Genomic DNA, 21,307 nt, shown 5'->3' on the forward strand with positions numbered 1-21,307 from the left:
ATACTGCATCTGTGTATGGCCAGGTTCTAATTATTTCTGTGTGACAGTCTTCTTTTGTCGTGTCGACCTGGTTGGCGAGTTGGAATAGCGCTGGCCTTCTATGCCCAAGGTTGCGGGTTCGATCCCGGGTCAGGTCAATGGCATTTAAGTGTGCTTAAATGCGACAGGCTCATGTCAGTATATTTACTGGCATGTAAAAGAACTCCTGTGGGACAAAATTCCGGCACATCTGGCGACGCTGATATAACCTCTGCAGTTGCGAGCATCATTAAATAAAACATAACATCGTACATATTTTGTCGTACTGAATATTGTGGGAGGGCATTTGATAAGACTACATTCCTATTTTGGTAGGAGCATCTGGAAACCTTACTTGATCATCACATGAAAATAGTCACAAAATGATAAAACACGCAGAGGCCACACTGTAAACAAACAGTTCACTGATGATATGTGGTATTTACATTATGAAAAGTTGGCACGACGACACGTAATTTCAAATATCTTAAAATGCTAGTTCCTATTGATTCTGACATTAATTGTTATTACATTAAGACACACAGCAGTGTGCTGTTAATAGAATGGTATAATTCAAATTTCGCAAGAAATGATGATATGCGGTATAGGGATATCCTGAACTAGCACCAACAGATAGCGCACGTGTACTATGAGGGATGTGCTTTGCGTCTGCATTTGTTTTCCGGTATATAAACACTGAGGATATACGTAGTGTATTAGTATATTAAATACTCTTAAAAACAACTAAAAATGGCAAATTTTTGTTATGTTCCTATATGTAAACACCAGGGAAAGCTTTTTGTCTTCAATCAGGTCCCGAAATATTCTGAATACATGCTTTAAACCTTAAAAAATATAAGTAATAAAGTTGGGCATCGAAAGTGCTAGCTGTTAAATAAAAGTAACTACTTCAAGTAAGGAATTGTTGAATATAGTTTCATTTTGGAAGAGGAAAAAGAAAAATTAATAAAAACCTATGCAACCTCGACAGCGAGCTATGTTAGCTTAGATTATATGCAGTAGTTGGAGGAGTCTCTGAATTTTACGCCTGCAATAAACTCTCGATAAACTGGAATGTTTATTATCCAGGACGATCCCTAGTGAAACCCATTTCGTGAATAATGTTTTTAATGTACTGTACCCTAATTATTAAAGCCATGTTTCAAGTTCAAATTTTCAAAATCATCCCACACAGTATTCAAAACTGCATGTCCTTAACCTACAAAACACACTACTAATCGTGATACTATTGCGATCATATTATATCATCCTATTAAAAATTGCATTTGATCTTTCTGCAACTACAGAAAAAATACAAGGAATTCAATCTCGATAGTCTCTTCCCTATAAAAAAAACACATTGGTGGCTGCATATCCTGTTTTTAGCGTACGGTTCTTAAATACTAATTATTAAATAGGGCAATAACACTTTCGACATATTTCCTATTTTTTTATTCGTGCATATTGTTCTCAAAGTTCTCGTTTAGGTTCATGAACATTCAATTTACTCGTATTTATATTCTGCATACTGCAGATCTCCCCACCCATCTCGGGGAATCGCTCAATATTATACAGGTTTACATTATTATTTATTGTAAATTAAATTAAATTATGAGGTAAGAAAATATTGAATTATATTAAATTATACTAGGTTACACAAAATAACTGTAAATATAATTTTGACACGCACAGAAAACCAAGCGGGAAAACGTAATCAACTGTAGCATATGACATAACACGTTGTGCCGCATGGAACGCTCCTGCCATCTGACAGTAAAACTTCGCATAAGATATCCCTATTGCCACTAGGACATCGATATTTCCCACCAAAAGATGGAAAATGAAGTCTATGCATGTTTCCCCATTATCCATCTACCATTTAACTAATCAGTGGATTATTCTATTCTTTACCAACATATGTACTGTTTTTGCGTTGGTGGCAATACAACTACTGGTATATTTGAGAAGTAAAGTTCCATACTGCATTACCTTCATGTTGCTGTGGCCAGACTCCAAGTTCTTTTGTCGCTCAGCCATCTCTCTGGCTAATGCCAACTCTGCTCTCTGTACCAGTTCATCCACCATGGCCATGCGAGTTGCAATGTCCACCTGCTTTGTGTGGTACTGGGAAGTGGCTTCACTGCGTAACTGAGGACCAAAACCATGGTAATTCTAAACAATTTACTTATATACACTTCTCTTTCTTGAAAATTTGACATGCTGGATTAATAAAGAACAAAACAGATTTACAGTAGAACCCCGGTTATCCGACACCCTATTAACTGATTGACGGATTATCCGACTGTCTTTCGCTCACTCTATTGTTGTTTTGCTACAGAAACATATGAAGTACTACTGTACGTCATATTAGTACGTATTTTTTTCTAGAGTGTGTTATTACAAGCCTTTATACTTCCAGTTTGGTCTTCTATTCGAGTTGCCGTACTGTACTGTGAAGTTGATTTGAATCATTTCGAGGGAAAATTGTTCCGGGACTGGGCATCGAACCCGGGACCTTTGGTTAAACGTACCAACGCTCGCCCAACTGAGCTACCGGGGAACTCTACCAGACACTGATCCAATTTTTCCCTCTCTATCCACAGACCTCAAAATGGGCTGACAACCATCAAGCAACCAACATTGAGTGCACACTAACTCTGTGTGACTTAAATAGTGGTTTTCTGTATCTATATAAAATGTATTCCAAGAGTATAAAAAAACTTGTGATAGGCCTAAATATCGAAAAATATATATAATTGAGTGATGTATATAATTGATTTGAATACGAGACTGATGTTACAACTATGTGCAATTTGATAAAAATTAAGGATAAAGTGTATAGAGTATGTAAATCTACAACATGAGACCTCTACTATTCCTATCTTTCCGCTTACAGCCATTACAAGGTGTTTCCTTGCCCCTTAAAAACATGTCCTTCATAACCAAACTTAACTTAGTGAACATCTGATCTACTATCTAGCGTGTTAATCACAAGACTACGGAGGAAATTACGAAACTTCAAGAATTATTCAGCTCGTTTATGAAAATATTTTATGGTACGGATTATCCGACTTTTTCGATTAATCGTTTAGTTCACCCCCTTCATTACCACGGATACTAGAGGTTCTACTGTACCTGTATCCTAAAATATTCAGCAAACATACAGAAAAATATTCTGGAATGGTCTATACCTTGAACCACAATGGCTACATGTTTATACAGATAGATCCAGACTGAAAGTACAGGATGGAACTGGAGCTGGAATTTACTCAAAATTATTTAGCTTCTATGTCGCAGTTGGGAAAAACTCCACCAACTTCGATGGTGAAATTCAGACAATAGAGATGCCACTAACACAAATCTTCTCTACAGAATAAATTCATTTCAGTTTGCAGTTATTTTAAGTGATTCAACTTGGACTATAAAAGCAATAGCAACTAATAATTCTCCACTCTCCAGTCAAGTGTTAGAAATAAAAAAGATTATCCATCTTCAACTGATACCCTCTCATTGTGGGGTCCACGACAATCAATCAATCAATCAATCAATCAATCAATCAATCAATCAATCAATCAATCTTCTTAATGTATCCAGCTGTTTGCTGACAACATAAAGTCCACTATAGTCCACTGTAGTCTATTCAGTTGTTGTTTTCCACGAGAAATGAGGGGTATTTTGATCGGTGTTCATTATAGATGCCTGTTGCTAGTAGCCAGAGGTGGGGTGTAGTCAATATATACTGCAGGGCTGTGTCTTCTGCAACTAGTACTGATGATTTTAATTTACTTCTTTTGTGGTTTATGGATGGACAGTATAGGAGAATGTGTTCCAGATCTTCATCATGATTATTACACCACAGACAAGTAGGATTATCAGAAATGTGAAATCGGTGTAGGTACAACTGAGTGACAATGTGAACTGTTCTGGCTCTTGTTAAAAATGTTTGAACATGTCTGTTCAATATTATTTTAATGTACCGAAGTACATATGATATTTCCATGCAGATATTCTGCGTCATCATACGATGAAAGAGTAATGGAACGGAGAAAAATTCTCTCCGGCACCGGGATTTGAACCCGTGTTTTCAGCTCTACGTGCTGATGCTTTATCCACTAAGCCACACCGGATACAACTCCGACGCCGGTTAGAATCGTCTCAGATTAAGCTCCAACTCTTGGGTTCCCTCTAGATGGTGCTTATTCCGTCGGATCCCGGCCAACTAGTCACTCATATCGAGTGCACCTCAGCACATGTGTGGACTTTGGTCCTGCGTTCATAGACATCTATGACGTAGTGCAGAGGGCGGCCACTAGAGGGAACCCAAGAGTTGGAGCTTAATCTGAGACGATTCTAACTGGCGTCGGAGTTGTATCCGGTGTGGCTTAGTGGATAAAGCATCAGCACGTAGAGCTGAAAACCCGGATTCAAATCCTGGCACCGGAGAGAATTTTTCTCCGTTCCATTACTCTTTCATCGTATGTCTGTTTAAGCTAACAAGTAACAAAGAGGTACCCACATAAGCTGCATTACCACCAATGAAGTCCCACTATATTTTTCAAATTTTACAATGGAACACTAGGTCTTTAAGAAACAAAATGGATTTATTAAAGCAAGAAGTTCAGGACAAAAAGCCTTCTATAATATGCATACAAGAATCTTTTCAGATTGCTGATATTTTAAAATTTTACAAATTTGCTGACTACAAAATTTTTAATGTGTTTCGTGAAGATAGATGGGATGGAGGTGTTGTTCACGATAATGATATTGCTGATTTTTTTAGCAAAAAAGGGCATCAAAATTTTACAGAAACCAAATCAAACTTTACACTATAATTCTGCAAAAATTATAATTAAAATAAACTTCCAGAAAGAACTGTTGGAGCACTTCAAAATTCAAAGTAATGACAAATCATGGGCAGCTATATTGCAAAATAAATACTTAATTCCTGAACACCCAAGACATGATGCTGTAACAACATTTAAATTCTTAACAGGTCACAATTATAAGGCTGTGCACCTTTATAAAATTGAAATCTTCAACTCTCAAAATTGTATCCTGTGTCATGAAGATAATTCTGCAATGAAAGGATCACTTTTCGAGTTTTTTAGCTCTCAAGACATCACCTATAAGAATGCTCACTGGACTTTATTGCAAAGCAGGAAAGCAAATGGAATAGGCTATATCCAAGCATTTCAGAATTAGATTACTACTATATTCTGGGGCTGTATATATCACCAACAAGAACTGGACATAAACATTTCGCAACAACGTAGGAAATTTCTGAAGGATATACCTCCTGAACCCAGAAGACTGGCAGTTGCAAGCTTTCGTCTTAACACTGAACATGACATCCTGGGTAAACACCTCAATCGTCTTGACATCCTTCCATCAGCATCCTGCATTTTGTGCCATCAACAGGAAGACATGGATAGACAACATCTTGCAAAATGCCCTGCTCTGAAATCCTCCAAGGAAGTCGACCGCTACTGGGAAGCCAGAAGCCGAATGTTTTTAATTACTTAATCCGTAGTTTTGTTCACCATTTTCTTGTTTTTCCCTCAGTCAATGATAGTAAATATCATGTACTACCCATTAGACAAATAAATAAATATTCTGGGGCTAGTCACAAGTGGTGGGGAAACTGAGATGAACAGTTTTCCCTCTACATCTATGCACTGTTTTTTTTTTTTTTTCCAATAATCAATTAAAGACATTTTTCTCACTAGAATCTGTTGTAATAATCAAGGCTCTGGAATCAGAATCAGCAAAATATGCCGACTGTGACTCTGCCCACCAGACAACCAAACATATTATAATAAAATCATATTTTAACATTTGCTGCTACTGCAGCAGCTGCTGGCAGCTTCATATTTAGGGAAATGCAGTGACATTTTGAGCCACAGCTATGAGAAAATTGTTCTTTCTCTGACATATATCGTCAAATAAGATGTACTGCCTGATAAATAGATGTACATGTCAGCCAGAACCTCAATCAGAGGACATGAAGGAATAAAATTTCAATTGTTTAAAAATTGGGAACAGGAAGGATGTATTTATATTCAAAACCTGTATCCTATGGTAAAGATAAAGGTATCCCTGTAACATGCCATGAAGGCACTTGGGGGGCATGGAGGTAGAGCCCCATGCTTTCCATGACCTCGGCACTAGAATGAGGTGGTGTGGCCGGCACCACGCTCTGACCTCCTTTTACCCCCGGGAAAGACCCGGTACTCAATTTTATAGGAGGCTGAGTGAACCTCGGGGCCGTTCTGAAAGTTTGGCAACGAGGCAAACAATAAAAAAAATTATTCACCATATAACAACTGAAAGCTATGAACACAGACCACCTTCTCCCTGCAGAAAACTTGATTCAGACAAGCAAAGGCAACAAGAGCAATATGTCTTGTATCAGGAAGCAAGAAGAATAATAGCTTAAACTAACATTCACCCATTGGAAAATAACAACATTCATAATTTCAAGGGAAAAATTGTGGGGTTGGGTGCAAGAAAGGCACTTCTCTCAAATGCAAGTTTTGAGAAAATTGATGTTGAAAATTCAAACCGTAATAATGTGATCTATGCACGCCTTTACATTTTGGGTACTCCTGACTTCTATGGTCACAGTATTGAACTACAACTTGATGATCACGTACAACAGATCAGGGAACACAATAAAGCGTGTTACTCAAAAAGGGCACATCCTCTAAAATGCCCTTCTTGCACCCAGGCCCTCAATTGTTCCTGGGCCGGGTATCAATTCTGGGACCCTTCGCTTAGCGCAAAAATGCTCTACCAACTCTAACACTGTCCCACCATCAGCCAGTAGAGTATTCGTGCGCTAAGCAAAGGCTCCCAGGATCGATACCCAGCCCCAGAACAATTTTTCCCTTGCATAGTCCAAATGACTTCAATGAAAGCAGCTATTGTCATGTACACACCTTCCTGACGTCATCTGCCAACTGTTCCTGCTGATGATGTAGTGCATGATGCTCAGCATTGGGTGGAGGCACGGCATCGTAAGCATTGCCCAGCTGGTGCTCCAGGTTCTGTTTGTGCGTCAGCAGCTCCGTGTAGTGATGCTGAATCTCATCCTCAGCATCAGCAATCTCTGCCTCTTCCTGTGCTCTCTGTAACCAGCACACCACTTTCAGAACTAATAGTCAGTGTTGTCAACTCTCCTGTATAGAAAAGTAACACTGTCAATTACATAAGACGAACAAAGCATTTCTCTCAGATACAGGCTGCTAAAACTCAATATTTATCCATAAAGTAAAAGAAATAATTACGACAACAGTAATGGAGATGAGGACAACTCTTTTTTATTTGTACATCTCGTGGTATGGTAAAGAAGGCCTGATAACCTGAACTCCACCAGATTAAATAAATAAATAAAAGTTGGAGTGCAGCTAATGTAGTTTGTAATTCTGTTTTGAATATTGTTCATTATTGGTTAATTGTAAGAAAAGTGTAAAGAGCTCATAATATTCGCCTGTCCTTGTTCTAACTTATAAGGGCATAAAAGAACCACTTGTGTACAAATGTTATGTTTTATTTAACGACGCTCGCAACTGCAGAGGTTATATCAGCATCGCCGGATGTGCCAGAATTTTGTCCCACAGGAGTTCTTTTACATGCCAGTAAATTTACTGACATGAGGCCGTCGCATTTAACCACACTTAAATGCCATCGACCTGGCCCGTGATCGAACCCGCAACCTTGGGCATAGAAGGCCAGCACTATACCAACTCGCCAACCAGGTCGACATCTGTGTACATCCTGAGACGTTCATAATACGTTTATGTTATTTGTTTTTGTATTTATCCAATATGTCTTTTGACTTTCAGATTTTCTCCTCTAGTGACATTCCTGTGTCTACTTCAGTGTATATCTGTGGAATCTGAAAGTGGAGTTTGGGATTTATTTCATGTTCTTTGGATGCTTAGAAAGTAAAGTACACTTCACACTTAACATCAAGTGAATATTGCTTAGAGAAACATCATACCAATGTCAAATATAATTATAGTCCCATCGCTCTAATTTCCGGCAGCCAATCACGTTGCACGTCGGCTACATTTAAATGTGTGCGTCTTGTGATTCGCTGATTCATTTCTTAAGGCTCAATAAATACTTAATATAATCGCCCGCCATTTTAGCTCTTTCGTTCGCGTTCGCAGAAAGCACATGAAGACGTTATTTGCTGCTCAATTATTTGCTGAATTACATTGCATTTGATTTATAATCATAGGAGCTACAACATGATAATGTTTAACGGTGTGGCAAATAGATTCCTCGTATGGTAGCTCAGCAACGTAAGAACAAAAATGGCGAACGATACTACCTACCTAGACTTTATAGAGCCTTCATTTTCTAAGACGTAAGCAAAGAGGCAGAGTCACGCCGGAAATAACAGCGTCAGGACTATAAATATCAATATCTTGAACCATGGATACAAAACTTTTTTGAGTTTTTAATCATACAGTCCTCTCTGTAGATTAAAAACTCAAAAAAGTTTCATATCCATGGTTCAAGAATTAAAACAGAAAATCCCCAATTTAAAAGAAAAGTAACAAATTAAACCAAACCCTTTAACTCTATTAAACATAGAGTATAATCTAAATTTAACGGAAGAAATACTGAAATCAGAAGTAAACACTGAAATAATGAAACAATTGTCTTTAGAGACAATTAATATTAGGTACCCTCCACAAAACTGGCTTCATTTATACACAAATGGATCCTTGATCTCCAGGAAACAAGGTGCAGGTGCAGGTGTTACGTGCTGTCTCTTCTCACTTTATACATCTCTTGGATATGGAACAAGTTTGGATGGAGAAATCATTGCAAATAAGTGAAAGTCTCAGGAATCTTCTATGCTACATCAATAAGTTAAAAAATGCAGTTATATTGTCAGACTCCAAAGCAGCTATTCTATCAATCGTCTCTAGACACACACCTTCATCTCAAACAGCAGACAGAAACAACTAAAATGCTCTCTCAATTAATAACACTCAATAAAAGAATTGTATTCCAGTGGATACCATCCCATTGTGGAATCCTGGGAAATGAGAATGCGGATGCTTTAGCAAAGAAGGGCAGCACTGCTACTTACAGACCTGTTACTAAATCTACGTATTACTCTGTGAAAAGATTTATTAAATCTACATACTTAGACTTCAACAAACAAAATTTAATAACACAATCCCAAGGGAAAAAATGGAACTCTATGCATCACAATCCACAGTTGATTCCCGATTTAACACGAAAATCGTCTGTAGCTGCATTTAGATTGGCAACAGGCCATGACTGTTTGGCGAAGCACCTGCATAGAATTGGAATATATCAGTCCCCTAACTGCCCATTGTGCAATTGAAATCAAGAAATGGATTCGGGACACTTCAAAATCTGTGCTTCTGTGGCTGACCATGACTATATCTTTGAAAAATATTGGAGTGCAAGAGGTCAAATGACTTTATTGTAAAACGCCTGGGATTAGAAAACATATCATTAAATTCACATTGTACGTACAGCAACCATCCAGTGTGATTCACTATTGTTCCAAGGTCGCAATTTGACAAGATGTATGAGAAATACAAAACGTTTTTCAATTCTCTCGTGGAGATTCATGATTCATTTGTAAAGTTCTCTTTCACTTAAGTTTTGCAACAACTAAATTAAAATAACACTTCCAATGTTTCAATTTAGCTTATAATTGTAGTGTTACACGTTGAATTGTTAGGTCGATGTAAATTAAGCAATATCAAAATAAATATGTATAGGTGTGAGCTTGAGTGATTTTGAAGCAATGAATACAACCCATTATGGGATCAAGAAGCACATGATTAACAAGTGTCACCTCTGTGCATTCAGAAAGCATTTTGTCGCAATATTATCATTAATATTAACTTATTTACTAGCATTAATTTATACATTAGTCAGAATTCCTTTCTTTTTCTTCTACTTCGTCTCCACTTTCAAGATGGATAATCTGTCATCGTTAATCCTTTTCACATGACCAAACCATTTCAATCGTTACTCTTCCAAAGATGTCAGAAATTTTCAATGTCTACTTCTTCTCTAATTTTCTCATTTCTATTTTATCCATTCTTGCCTTACCCACGATCTTTCTAGCCTCCAACAGCAACCATCTTATTTAGTTCTTTCTCAATCTCTTCTCATATTCCTTATCTGTATGAATTTACAGCTATGTCTTTTTTTTATCATTTCATACAATTTGCTATTGTAGGGAAAGTTAAAATTTATAAAACAGTTATATTACCGGTTGTTCTGTATGGTTGTGAAACTTGGACTCTCACTTTTTTAAACATCTGGGGGGAAAAAGCCAAGTCTGTACTTTTATCCATTTTCAATTTATCATGGAACACCTCAATTTCTGCAGCTTGGAAAAAAAGCAATCATTGTACCAATTCACAAAAAAGGGAAACCTGCTCATGATGTTAATAGTTATCGACCAATAGCACTGTTAAGCATGAGAGCAAAAACCATGGAGTCCATGATCTCCAACAGATTAACTTGGTATTTAGAATCCCAAAATCTTTTATCACCAAGACAAGCCGGCTTTCGACAACTACACTCTACCAATGAACAAGTCATACGTCTCGGCCAAGAAATAAAAGATAGTTTTAACAAGAAAGAAGATACCTTGGCAATATTTATTGACTTTCAGTTAGCATATGACTCTGTTTGGAGAAATAAATTATTACTAAAACTCCAGAAATTAGGTATCTCCAGCAATATGTTCAGATGGATATCAGAATTCCTTAGTCAACGATTCATTGCCACTAAATTCAATAATTCACTTTCTAGTTACAGACAAACATATCGAGGTCTACCTCAGGGCGCTGTCCTCAGCACAACTTTATTCAATATTTATATAAATGACTTACCCTCCCTATTAGAGGAATCAAACATGAAAACAGCACTATTTGCAGATGATATAGTTTTGTGGACTTCCGGATCTTACAGACATAGAGACAAAATTCAAAATTCTGCTCTTAAAGCTCTAAATAAACTACATGAATGGAATACATCAAATTTTATGACACTCAATTTAAGCAAAAGTAACTACCAAATATTTTCACTTGGTAAAAAAGAAACAGAATTCAATATCCAATACAATGGCCAACACCTTCCTAGGACTTAAGAATCCAAATATCTTGGAGTTATTTTCGATAGTAAGTTAACATGGAGCAACCATTTGAAATACATTTCTGAAAAAGCTCGTAAAAGATTCTCCCTTCTAAAAAGACTAGCAGGAAAGAAATGAGGATGCTCTAGGAATACTTTGAATACTACATACAAAATGTTTATACAGCCAGTGCTGACATACTGTGGAGAAATTTTAATTACTTCACCTTTCATAAACGAAATAGAATATGTTCAAAACCAAGCTCTCAGACTCATTACTGGTGGAATCAAAACAACGCCAATAGATTCTATGAGATTCCTCACTAATATTAACAGCATCAAAATGACAATAGAAGAAAAAGCACTGATTCAATATGAAAAACTTATTAGATTACCAGGAAACAATTGGCATTCATACAGTCCTCTCTGTAGATTGAAAACCCAAAAAAGTTTCATATCCATTGTTCAAGAATTAAAACAGAAAATCAATATCCCGAATTTAAAAGAAAACCTACAAATTAAACCAAACCCTTTAACTCTATTAAATATAGAATATAATCTAAATTTAACAGAAGAAATACTAAAATCAGAAGTAAACACTGAAATACTAAAACAATTGTCTTTAGAGACAATTAATATTAGGTACCCTCCACAAAACTGGCTTCATTTATACACTGACGGATCCTTGATCTCCAGAGAACAAGGTGCCGGTGCAGGTGTTACGTGCTGTCTCTTCTCACTTTATAGATCTCTTGGGTATGGAACAACAAGTTTTGATGGAGAAATCATTGAAATAAGTGAAAGTCTCAGGAATCTTCTATGCCACATCAATAAATTTAGGAATGCAGTTATATTGTCAGACTCCAAAGCAGCTATTCTATCAATCGTCTCTAAACACACCTTCATCTCAAACAGCAGAAATAACTAAAATGCTCTCTCAATTAATATCACTCAATAAAAGAATTGTATTCCAATGGATACCATCCCATTGCGGAATCCTGGGAAACGAGAATGTGGATGCTTTAGCAAAGAAGGGCAGCACTGCTACTTACAGACTTGTTACTAAATCTACGTATTACTCTGTGAAAAGATTTATTAAATCTACATACTTAGACTTCACCAAACAAAATTTGATAACACAATCCCAAGGGAAAAAATGGAACTCTCTGCATCAAAATCCACAGTTAATTCCCGATTTACCACGAAAATCGTCTGTAGCTGCATTTAGATTGGCAACTGGCCATGATTGTTTGGCCAAACACCTGCATAGAATTGGAATATATCAGTCTCCTAACTGCCCATTGTGCAACTCAAACCAAGAAATAGATTCGGAACACCTGAAAATCTGTGCTTCAGTGGCTGGCCATGATAATATCTTTGAAAAATATTGGAGTGCAAGAGGTCAAATGACTTTATTGTCAAACGCCTGGCATTAGAAAACAACAACAACTTCAAGAGAGGAACAGAGGTTAACAGTGTTCGAGAATAAGGTGCTTAGGAAAATATTTGGGGCTAAGAGGGATGAAGTTACAGGAGAACAAAGAAAGTTATGTAACGCAGAACTGCATGCATTGTATTCTTCACTGAACATAATTAGGAAAATTAAATCCAGACGTTTGAGATGGGCAGGGCATGTAGCACATATGGGTGAATCTAGAAATGCATATAGATTGTTAGTTGGAAGACCTGAGGGGAAAAGACCTTTGGAGAGGCAAAGGCATAGATGGGAGTATAATATTAAAATAGATTTGAGGGAGGTGGGATATGATGATAGAGACTGGATTAATCTTGCTCAGGATAGGAACCGATGGCGGGCTTATGTGAGCGCGGCAATGAACCTGTGGGTTCCTTGAAATTCTGTTGTTCATATCTCATCTTCAGAATATTAAACAAATAGTTGACTATCGCAGATTTTCATACACCTAGATCAGAAGGATTACATGTAAAGTGAGTAGAAATTATTGTATAACATGAACATTTACAATGATTTTTCTTCTCAAAAATGACAAACCATATTTGATTTCGACATTCTGTGGTGTTACCATGCAGTGTGAATTCAACAATATAAAGATCATTAACACTGAGGTGATGTCACGTGAAGTGTAAGCCAATTAAATATAAATTTCAAATTACTGGCAGCAACAAGATATAAGATCCTTGCAATGATCACAATACCTTTCGTTCAATGTCATCCAACAGTTGACTTAGTGCTCTATGACGCTTCTGCACGTTCTGTCTCATGAACCTGGTCCTCGCAGCCTCCAGCAGTTCCAGGTCTCGCTGCCGCAAGTCACGTCGCAAGGCCAGGATCTTCTGTCGCTTCTCAGACACTCTTAACTCCTCCTGTCGAAGAGTCTCCTCATATGCGTTCTCAAGATCTAAAACAATATTGACATATTATGCTGAATTACCTCAACACAGTCGACAAGTTTTCTGCATTAAACTATCTGATACCTAAAATATGACTCATACTTTTCTCATTTCTACTGAAACAACTGTCTTTAGAGACAATTAATATTAGGTACCCTCCACAAAACTGGCTTCATTTATACACCGACGGATCCTTGATCTCCAGAGAACAAGGTGCCGGTGCAGGTGTTACGTGCTGTCTCTTCTCACTTTATAGATCTCTTGGATATGGAACAACAAGTTTTGATGGTGAAATCATTGCAATAAGTGAAAGTCTCAGGAATCTTCTATGCCACATCAGTAAATTTAAAAATGCAGTTATATTGTCAGACTCCAAAGCAGCTATTCTATCAATAGTCTCTAAACACACACCTTCATCTCAAACACCAGAAATAACTAAAATGCTCTCTCAATTAATATCACTCAATAAAACAATTGTATTCCAATGGATACCATCCCATTGTGGAATCCTGGGAAACGAGAATGCGGATGCTTTAGCAAAGAAGGGCAGCACTGCTACTTACAGACCTGTTACTAAATCTACGTATTACTCTGTGAAAAGATTTATTAAATCTACATACTTAGACTTCAACAAACAAAATTTGATAACACAATCCCAAGGAGAAAAATGGAACTCTCTGCATCAAAATCCACAGTTAATTCCCGATTTACCACGAAAATCGTCTGTAGCTGCATTTAGATTGGCAACAGGCCATGAGTGTTTGGCCAAACACCTGCATAGAATTGGAATATATCAGTCCCCTAACTGTCCATTGTGCAACTCAAACCAAGAAATGGATTCGGAACACCTCAAAATCTGTGCTTCGGTGGCTGGTCATGATAATATCTTTGAAAAATATTGGAGTGCAAGAGGTCAAATGACTTTATTGTCAAATGCCTGGCATTAGAAAACAACAACAACAACTTTTCTCATTTCATAATATAGTTCCTTTATCATAAAGTAAATTACATTACTATTTATAGTTCATTTTCTTTAGCAATTCAAACTCAAAAGACACACAAGCAGACTGACATCATCCTTCTGACAGGAAGTGGTACCACCTGCCAAGTAGCACAGACTTTTAATGAGATGCAGGAAATGCAAATTATCCATGATACCATAGTAAAACTGATCCAGAAATTCAAGAGGACAGGTTTCGTCGAGGAAGAAGCCAGATCTGGGAGGCCAAATATTGCAACAGATGAAGGTACATCAACCATGGTGCCAGCAGCAACAGTCAAGAGTCTGAAGAAGAGAATACAGTGCCTCTCTGTGCAACTCGGGATCAGCCAGACAAGTGTCCTTCGCATTTTGCATACTAACAAGTGGTATTGCAGATGGTGCAACATCTGACAGAGGAATCCTAATCACAGGATGCAGTTCTGCAAGTGGACCTTGAACATGCAAACAAACGACCCAAATTTTGCTGATACAAAAAAATGTGTTGTCAAGTGTTTGCCATGAGGACAGGAGTGCACGTCACTTAATTATGACATCCATATCGAATATATATTGCATATATTATAATGTATCTGCTGCTGAGTGAATGTATCACCATTTGTGTGGCGACTTTTGTCTCATCCTGTACAAAGTTCTATGATGTACTATATACAGAGGTGTGAAAATTATTAGAATAATCTTAATTTTAAAGGTTTTTTAATAGTTCCTTCACAAATATTCATTGAATTGATGAATATTGGTATATAATATTACTATACTGATGTAGGATATATTTACTACTAACAATGCCGGAAAACATTGTTGTACATTGGTATTTTTCTTATTTTACAATTGTTATGGGAATTCAGATATTATTATATTATGTTGGCGGAATTGGAAACATAAAAAAATTAATTAAGAAATGCTTTAAACAAATTGTTATTTGCGTTTACATTGTTGTGAAGGTTCAAATGAACGTATACATCTGTTTTGTGCATATAATTTTTTATGTTTCCAATTCCGCCAACATAATATTGTGAACTTTATTAGTAACAACAATGTAATTTATTCGTCACAACAATAATTCCTTTCTACAATTCAACCTTAAACGCTCTCGTCAACAATTGGATCTTCACTCAACAAAGTATTCGTTATAGCACTCCACCGACGACAATGACAATTTACTTGGACTATTACGCACAACAATGAACTGTTAATCTTAACTAATATTTACAAAGCACTATTTACAAATCAGAACTACCCGTTCTCAGTTCACAGTTCTTCTATCTCAGTCACTCGAGTTCACAGTATCTCGAACCACAGACCTTCAGAGACAGTTCACTGTACTCGAACTCGGGTCCCTCCAACTGCGGTCCACTGCACTCGAACTCAGGTCCCTCCAACTGCGGTCCACTGCACTCGACCTCAAGCCTTCGGATGCTGACGCAGATGCGGACGCACACTCGAGTCGAACTCCGGCACACAAGTCTGGCTTGCTTGCTCTGGCTTACTCACTGACTGAATAACTGAAAACTGCAAACTGCAACTGCAAACTGCTGTCGTTCCTTCGCGTCCTTAATTTATAACCACAGTGACGTAGCCTCGAAAGTTCCATGCGTCTCTAGGGATGGCTCTCCAGAGAAATCCAGAGCCCTCTCCTCTCTACCAGCACCAGATGCGCGCGCAAACTCGTCGCGTTGACGTAATACACCCTCTCTCTTCTCTCCACCGCGCGACGTCACTCAATGTTCCGTGGAGCCTGTGCGATCTGCTTTCTTGCGGGACGCTGGTCGTGAGTTCGATTCTCACGTCGCTGTCACATTGCCCCCTCCTTAGGGCTGCTCGTCCCGGGCAGTCCCTTGGTAGGCTGCTAATCGGTCCAGATGCACCACCATCATCTTCCCTCGAGGTTGTCGCTGGATCCGGTACACCACGTCGTTGATCCCGGTCACCACGCGGTATGGTCCATCCCAGGCACGCTGCAGCTTTGGTGATTTCCCTTTGGTCCTGGTAGGTCGATACAGCCACACCAGGTCGCCCTCCTGGAATCCTGCAGAGTTGGCTAATCTGTCGTAGCGCACCTTCATCCTGTCGCTGGCAATTTTGAGGTGCTCTCTGGCCAGTTGGTGAACTCCATTCAACTTCTCGGTGAGTTCTGCCACATAGTCAGTTGCTGGCTGGTCGGCGCTGGGTGGCGTGCCAAACAGCAGATCACAGGGCAGGCGCAGCTCTCTCCCGAAGACCATGTTTGCCGGTGTCATCCCTGTTGTATCGTGGACCGAAGCTCTGTAGGCCAAGAGGAACAGTGGGACTCTGGCATCCCAGTCTCGTTGATGGTTGGACACCACCTTCCGCAGATGCTCTTCCAAGGTTTTGATGTAACGTTCCACCATACCATCGGACTGTGGGTGGAGGGGAGTGGTCCTGGTTTTATGCACCCCCAGACGCTCGACCAATTCTCCCATCAGGTTGGATTCGAAGTTGCGCCCCTGATCGCTATGCAATTCCCGTGGCACCCCGAATCGGCAGATGAAGTTGTCAAGCAGCGCGTCGGCCACCGTCGAAGCCTCTTGGTTGGGAATCGCGTACACCTCTGGCCATTTTGTGAAGTAATCCATGGCGACTAGCAGGTAGCGGTTCCCGCGATCCGTGACCGGGAACGGTCCAGCAACGTCGATGGCGATCCTCTCAAAAGGAGCTCCCACGTTGTACTGCTGCTTGGCTCCCCTGCTGCGGGTCCTTGGTCCGCGACTGGCTGCACAGGTGTCGCATCTTCGGCACCATTGTTCCGTGTCGGTTCTCTGATGCAACCAATAGAACCTCTGCCTTAACTTGTCCAGCGTCCTGTTGGCTCCCAGGTGGCCTCCAGTCACTCCAGCATGAGTCTCCTCCAGCACTTCCTTCACCTTGCTCCTGGGCAGGACAAGTTGTTCTATGCGGGTCCTTCCATCGGCCGACTCCCAAATCCTCTTCAGGATACCGTCCTTGACAGTGAAGGATTCCCACTGGGCCCAGTAGCTCTTGTAAGTGGTGCTACGGTTGGCGATATCGGCCCATACTGGTCTCTGGCCGGACTCCACATCACGCAGTAGCTGTCCAATGTTTGGGTCCTCCAGCTGCTCCCTCCTTATGGCGGCGTTATCCCATCCTGGGCTCGGCTGGGCGGCAATTGCTCGGACTGCGTTGGCGCCATCCCGGTCTTCTACTTTCAGGCAGTGTTTACAGCCATCCGGGCACGGGCGTCGTGATAAGGCATCAGCGTTGGAATGTTTCTTCCCTTGTCGGTGTTCGGAGGTGAAGTTGTACTCCTGCAGTCGTTGAACCCAACGGGCGGTCTGCCCCTCCAGATTCTTGAAGCCCAATAGCCAGGTGAGTGCAGAATGGTCTGTCCTCAGATGGAACTCCTGGCCATACAAATATTTGTGGAAATGCTTCAGGGCTTCCACAATAGCAAGAAGTTCTCTACGGGTCACGCAGTAGTTTCTCTCAGCTTTGGACAATGTTCGGCTGAAGTAGGCAATCACCCTCTCTTGCCCGTCCTGTTCCTGAGAGAGTACTCCGCCGATGCCTACGTTGCTAGCGTCCGTGTCGAGCGTGAACTTCCTTCCAGGGATGGGATATCCCAGTACAGGAGCAGTGCAGAGCGCCTCTTTCAGTGACTGGAAGGATGACTCCGCCTCGTCTGTCCACTGGAATTGTCGTTTCTCCTCGGTCAGCTGGGTTAGAGGCTTAGCGATGTTGGCATACCCAGCTACGAACCTTCTGTAATAAGTGCAGAGGCCGAGAAAGCGGCGCAACTCCTGTTTGTCCCTCGGTCTCGGCCATCCTCTGACGGCTTGTAGCTTCTCCGGGTCCGTGGCCACTCCGTTCGTCCCTACTACGTGCCCCAAGTAGCTGACCTTCTTCTGGAACAGACGACATTTCTTCGGGTTCAACTTCAGCCTGGCTTGTCGCAGTCTCTCGAACACTTTCTTCAGGTTCAACAGCTGTTCGCTGAAAGTCTTGCCCACCACGATGACGTCATCAAGGTACAGCAAACATGTGTCGTATGTCAGGCCTCTCATTACGGACTCCATTAGTCTCTGGAATGTAGCCGGTGCGTTGCAGAGGCCGAACGGCATAACGGTGAACTGCCATAGTCCCTGGCCTGTAGAGAATGCCGTTTTCTCCTTGTCCTCAGGATGTAGCGCCACCTGCCAGTATCCTGACTTGAGATCCAACGTCGAGAACCACTCTGCTCCGGCCAGAGTGTCCAAGGTGTCGTCAATTCGTGGAAGGGGAAAGCAGTCTTTCCTGGTGACGTCATTCAGTCTTCTATAGTCCACGCAGAAACGCAGGTCCCCATTCTTCTTCTTCACCAGCACCACAGGTGATGACCAAGGGCTGTCGGATTCCTCGATGACCCCTCTTGCTTTCATGCCCTCCAATTGGCTGTCAATCTCCCTCTGTTTAGCTAGAGGGACGCGTCGAGGAGGTTGTCTGATTGGGCGAGCATTTCCGGTGTCGATGCGGTGCTGAACTTTCTCCGTTCTCCCGTAGTCATTTTCAGACAGACTGAACACGTCCTGAAATTCTGTCAGTAGATCGTGGACTTGTCTTCTTTCTCTTTTGCTTAAATTCGCCGGCAATTCTCGAGCCAGCTCTTTCAGTGATGGGTCTAGATCTGGACGTGGTCGGTGACACTCCTCGTTTTCTGCCAGCGACGTCACAGACACCACCGGCTCGACGTTACCTAGTACAGTTCCACTAGGCACCTCCTTGTCCCGATTGGTGACATTCAGGACCCTCACCGGTACCACCTTCTGATTCGGGAGTAGGGATCTGGCCACATAAACCCCATCTATCGGAGTTGTTTGCGAATCGAGGAGCAGGTTTCTCTTAGGTTGTCCGTCCAGTCTTGCCGTCACCACCATCTCGCAGCCTGCTGGGATTGTCACTTGATTCTCCAAGGTGAGTCTGCTGGTCATGGGTTGGTCTTCGACGTCTCTCAGGAACACTTCATCCTGACCAAAACGCAGGATACGGCGCTGGACGTCCACCATTGCATCGAAAATCCGCATGGCGTCGAGTCCCAGGATGACGTCTTCAGTGATGTTGGCGACGAACACCCACATCTCCAGTCTCCTCTTTCCCAATGTCAGATCCAGGAAAACCTCCTTTTGGATGGGCAGGTTCTCGCCTGAGGCAGTACGTAGCTCATACCGGCGCAGCGGCGTCCTCCCAGGTAGTCCACGCACGACTTCCGGTCTGGCGATAGTGAGCGACGCCCCGGTGTCTACCAGTACTCTGCATGGGCGGCCTCTTATCCATCCGTCAGCAATCAGCCCATCGTCGCATCTTCTGTTAACCGTCTTCAAGATCAGCCGAGGGGATGGTGATGACGGCGCCGACGTGCCCCTCATCGCATCGGCCCCTTTTAGTTTTCCTGTTTGTGACCAGATCGGTCACAATCCCTCCTCAGGTGTCCAGGCTCGCCGCAGGACCAGCAGGTAGGCACTCCTCGTCTTCGTCGCTCGGGTGATTTCGGTTGACGCTCCTCGACGTCGGCCGCCGCGACGCTCCTAATCCGGTGCGATGCCGAGATGTTCGCAGTCAACTTGGCTGCCTCCATCCTGAGGGCCGCCGCCAGAGCTGCGTTGATGGTGCGATGCTCTGCTAAGAGTAGCTGTTGTCTTATTTCCGGGTCTCGAACCCCGCTGCCGAAGGTGTAGGCCGCCTCTCCAGCGATGAAATCATTAGGTAGGCCCCTGAGGGCCTTATGGGCCAGTTGTTCCACCGCCATCGCGAATTCTTGTAGGGACTCGCCTGACTGTTGGACCCTCGTTTTTAGTTGGGTCCTAAATGCTGCAGCAAGTTGATGGTCACCATAACGTCCCTCCAAGGCCGCCATTATCTCAGCGGCTGTCCCATCTTCTGGAACGCTGTGAAGAATCTCCGACGCCTGTCCCTGAAGCGCGGCCAGCAGCTGAGTGGTTTTCTCTGCTGGCGTCCACCCATTGTGCTCTGCGATGGCCTCGAACTGGCGACGGAATATCGCCCAAGACGTCGTACCGTCGAACTTCGGCGTCTTGACGTTGTAATGTCTGGCTGAAGGCGATGATTCCGCAGGGCCACTATATGGAGTCCTCAACTCTGTGGCCGTTTCTTGCATGACACGTCGAACCTCCTCGGCAACTATCTGTTTCTGTTCTCTAGCCTGGCGATCCACCAATGCGAGGATGTGCTTGTTTTCTTCAGCATGTCGGTCCATCAACGTGAGTATGTGCTTGTTTTCCTCGGCGTGTTTTTCCATCACCTCACTCGTCTTGTCCAGCAACTCGCTCGTCTGCTCTTGACGACGCTCGAGATCGCGGATTTTGCCGTCGAAATGGTCTACCTCCTGTCTCAATTCGGTTACTGTCTCGTTTATAGTTGTAAAATTCTTGTTTAGGTTGTCAAGGTCGGCTTTGAGTTCGTCTTTCACGATGGCGACAATTCCATCTACGTGGGCTGAAACGCTTTCAATTTGCGTAGTGACGTCATCTTTCACTCCGCTTATGTCACTTTTCATCTCCGTTTTCACTTCACTTATGTCGCCTTTCACTTCACTTATGTCACTTTTCACTTCAGCTTTCATTTCCGCGATGGCTTGCAGGATCTGCTGTAGGTTCTCCATTGTCGATAATATCCCGGTTCTGACACCAATGTGAACTTTATTAGTAACAACAATGTAATTTATTCGTCACAACAATAATTCCTTTCTACAATTCACCTTAAACGCTCTCGTCAATAATTGGATCTTCACTCAACAAAGTA

At 41.5% G+C, this 21,307-nt stretch overlaps 1 protein-coding gene across 4 annotated transcripts in view; it reads right to left on the reverse strand.

The window, feature by feature from the left end:
• The window catches only part of LOC138699490 (TBC1 domain family member 31), a 90,819-nt gene that overhangs the window by 15,129 nt on the left and 54,383 nt on the right, over window positions 1-21,307 (reverse strand). For all 4 annotated transcript variants that reach the window (XM_069825417.1, XM_069825414.1, XM_069825416.1 and 1 more), the window contains exons 16-18: window positions 13,339-13,541; window positions 6,957-7,145; window positions 2,008-2,166 (exon numbers count right to left, since the gene is read on the reverse strand). In XM_069825417.1, coding sequence (XP_069681518.1) covers window positions 2,008-2,166; window positions 6,957-7,145; window positions 13,339-13,541 — 551 coding nt within the window. The remainder of the gene's footprint in view (window positions 1-2,007; window positions 2,167-6,956; window positions 7,146-13,338; window positions 13,542-21,307) is intronic.

The sequence above is a fragment of the Periplaneta americana genome, chromosome 5 (genome assembly GCF_040183065.1).
Source record: "Periplaneta americana isolate PAMFEO1 chromosome 5, P.americana_PAMFEO1_priV1, whole genome shotgun sequence".
Taxonomy (NCBI): Eukaryota; Metazoa; Arthropoda; class Insecta; order Blattodea; family Blattidae; genus Periplaneta; species Periplaneta americana.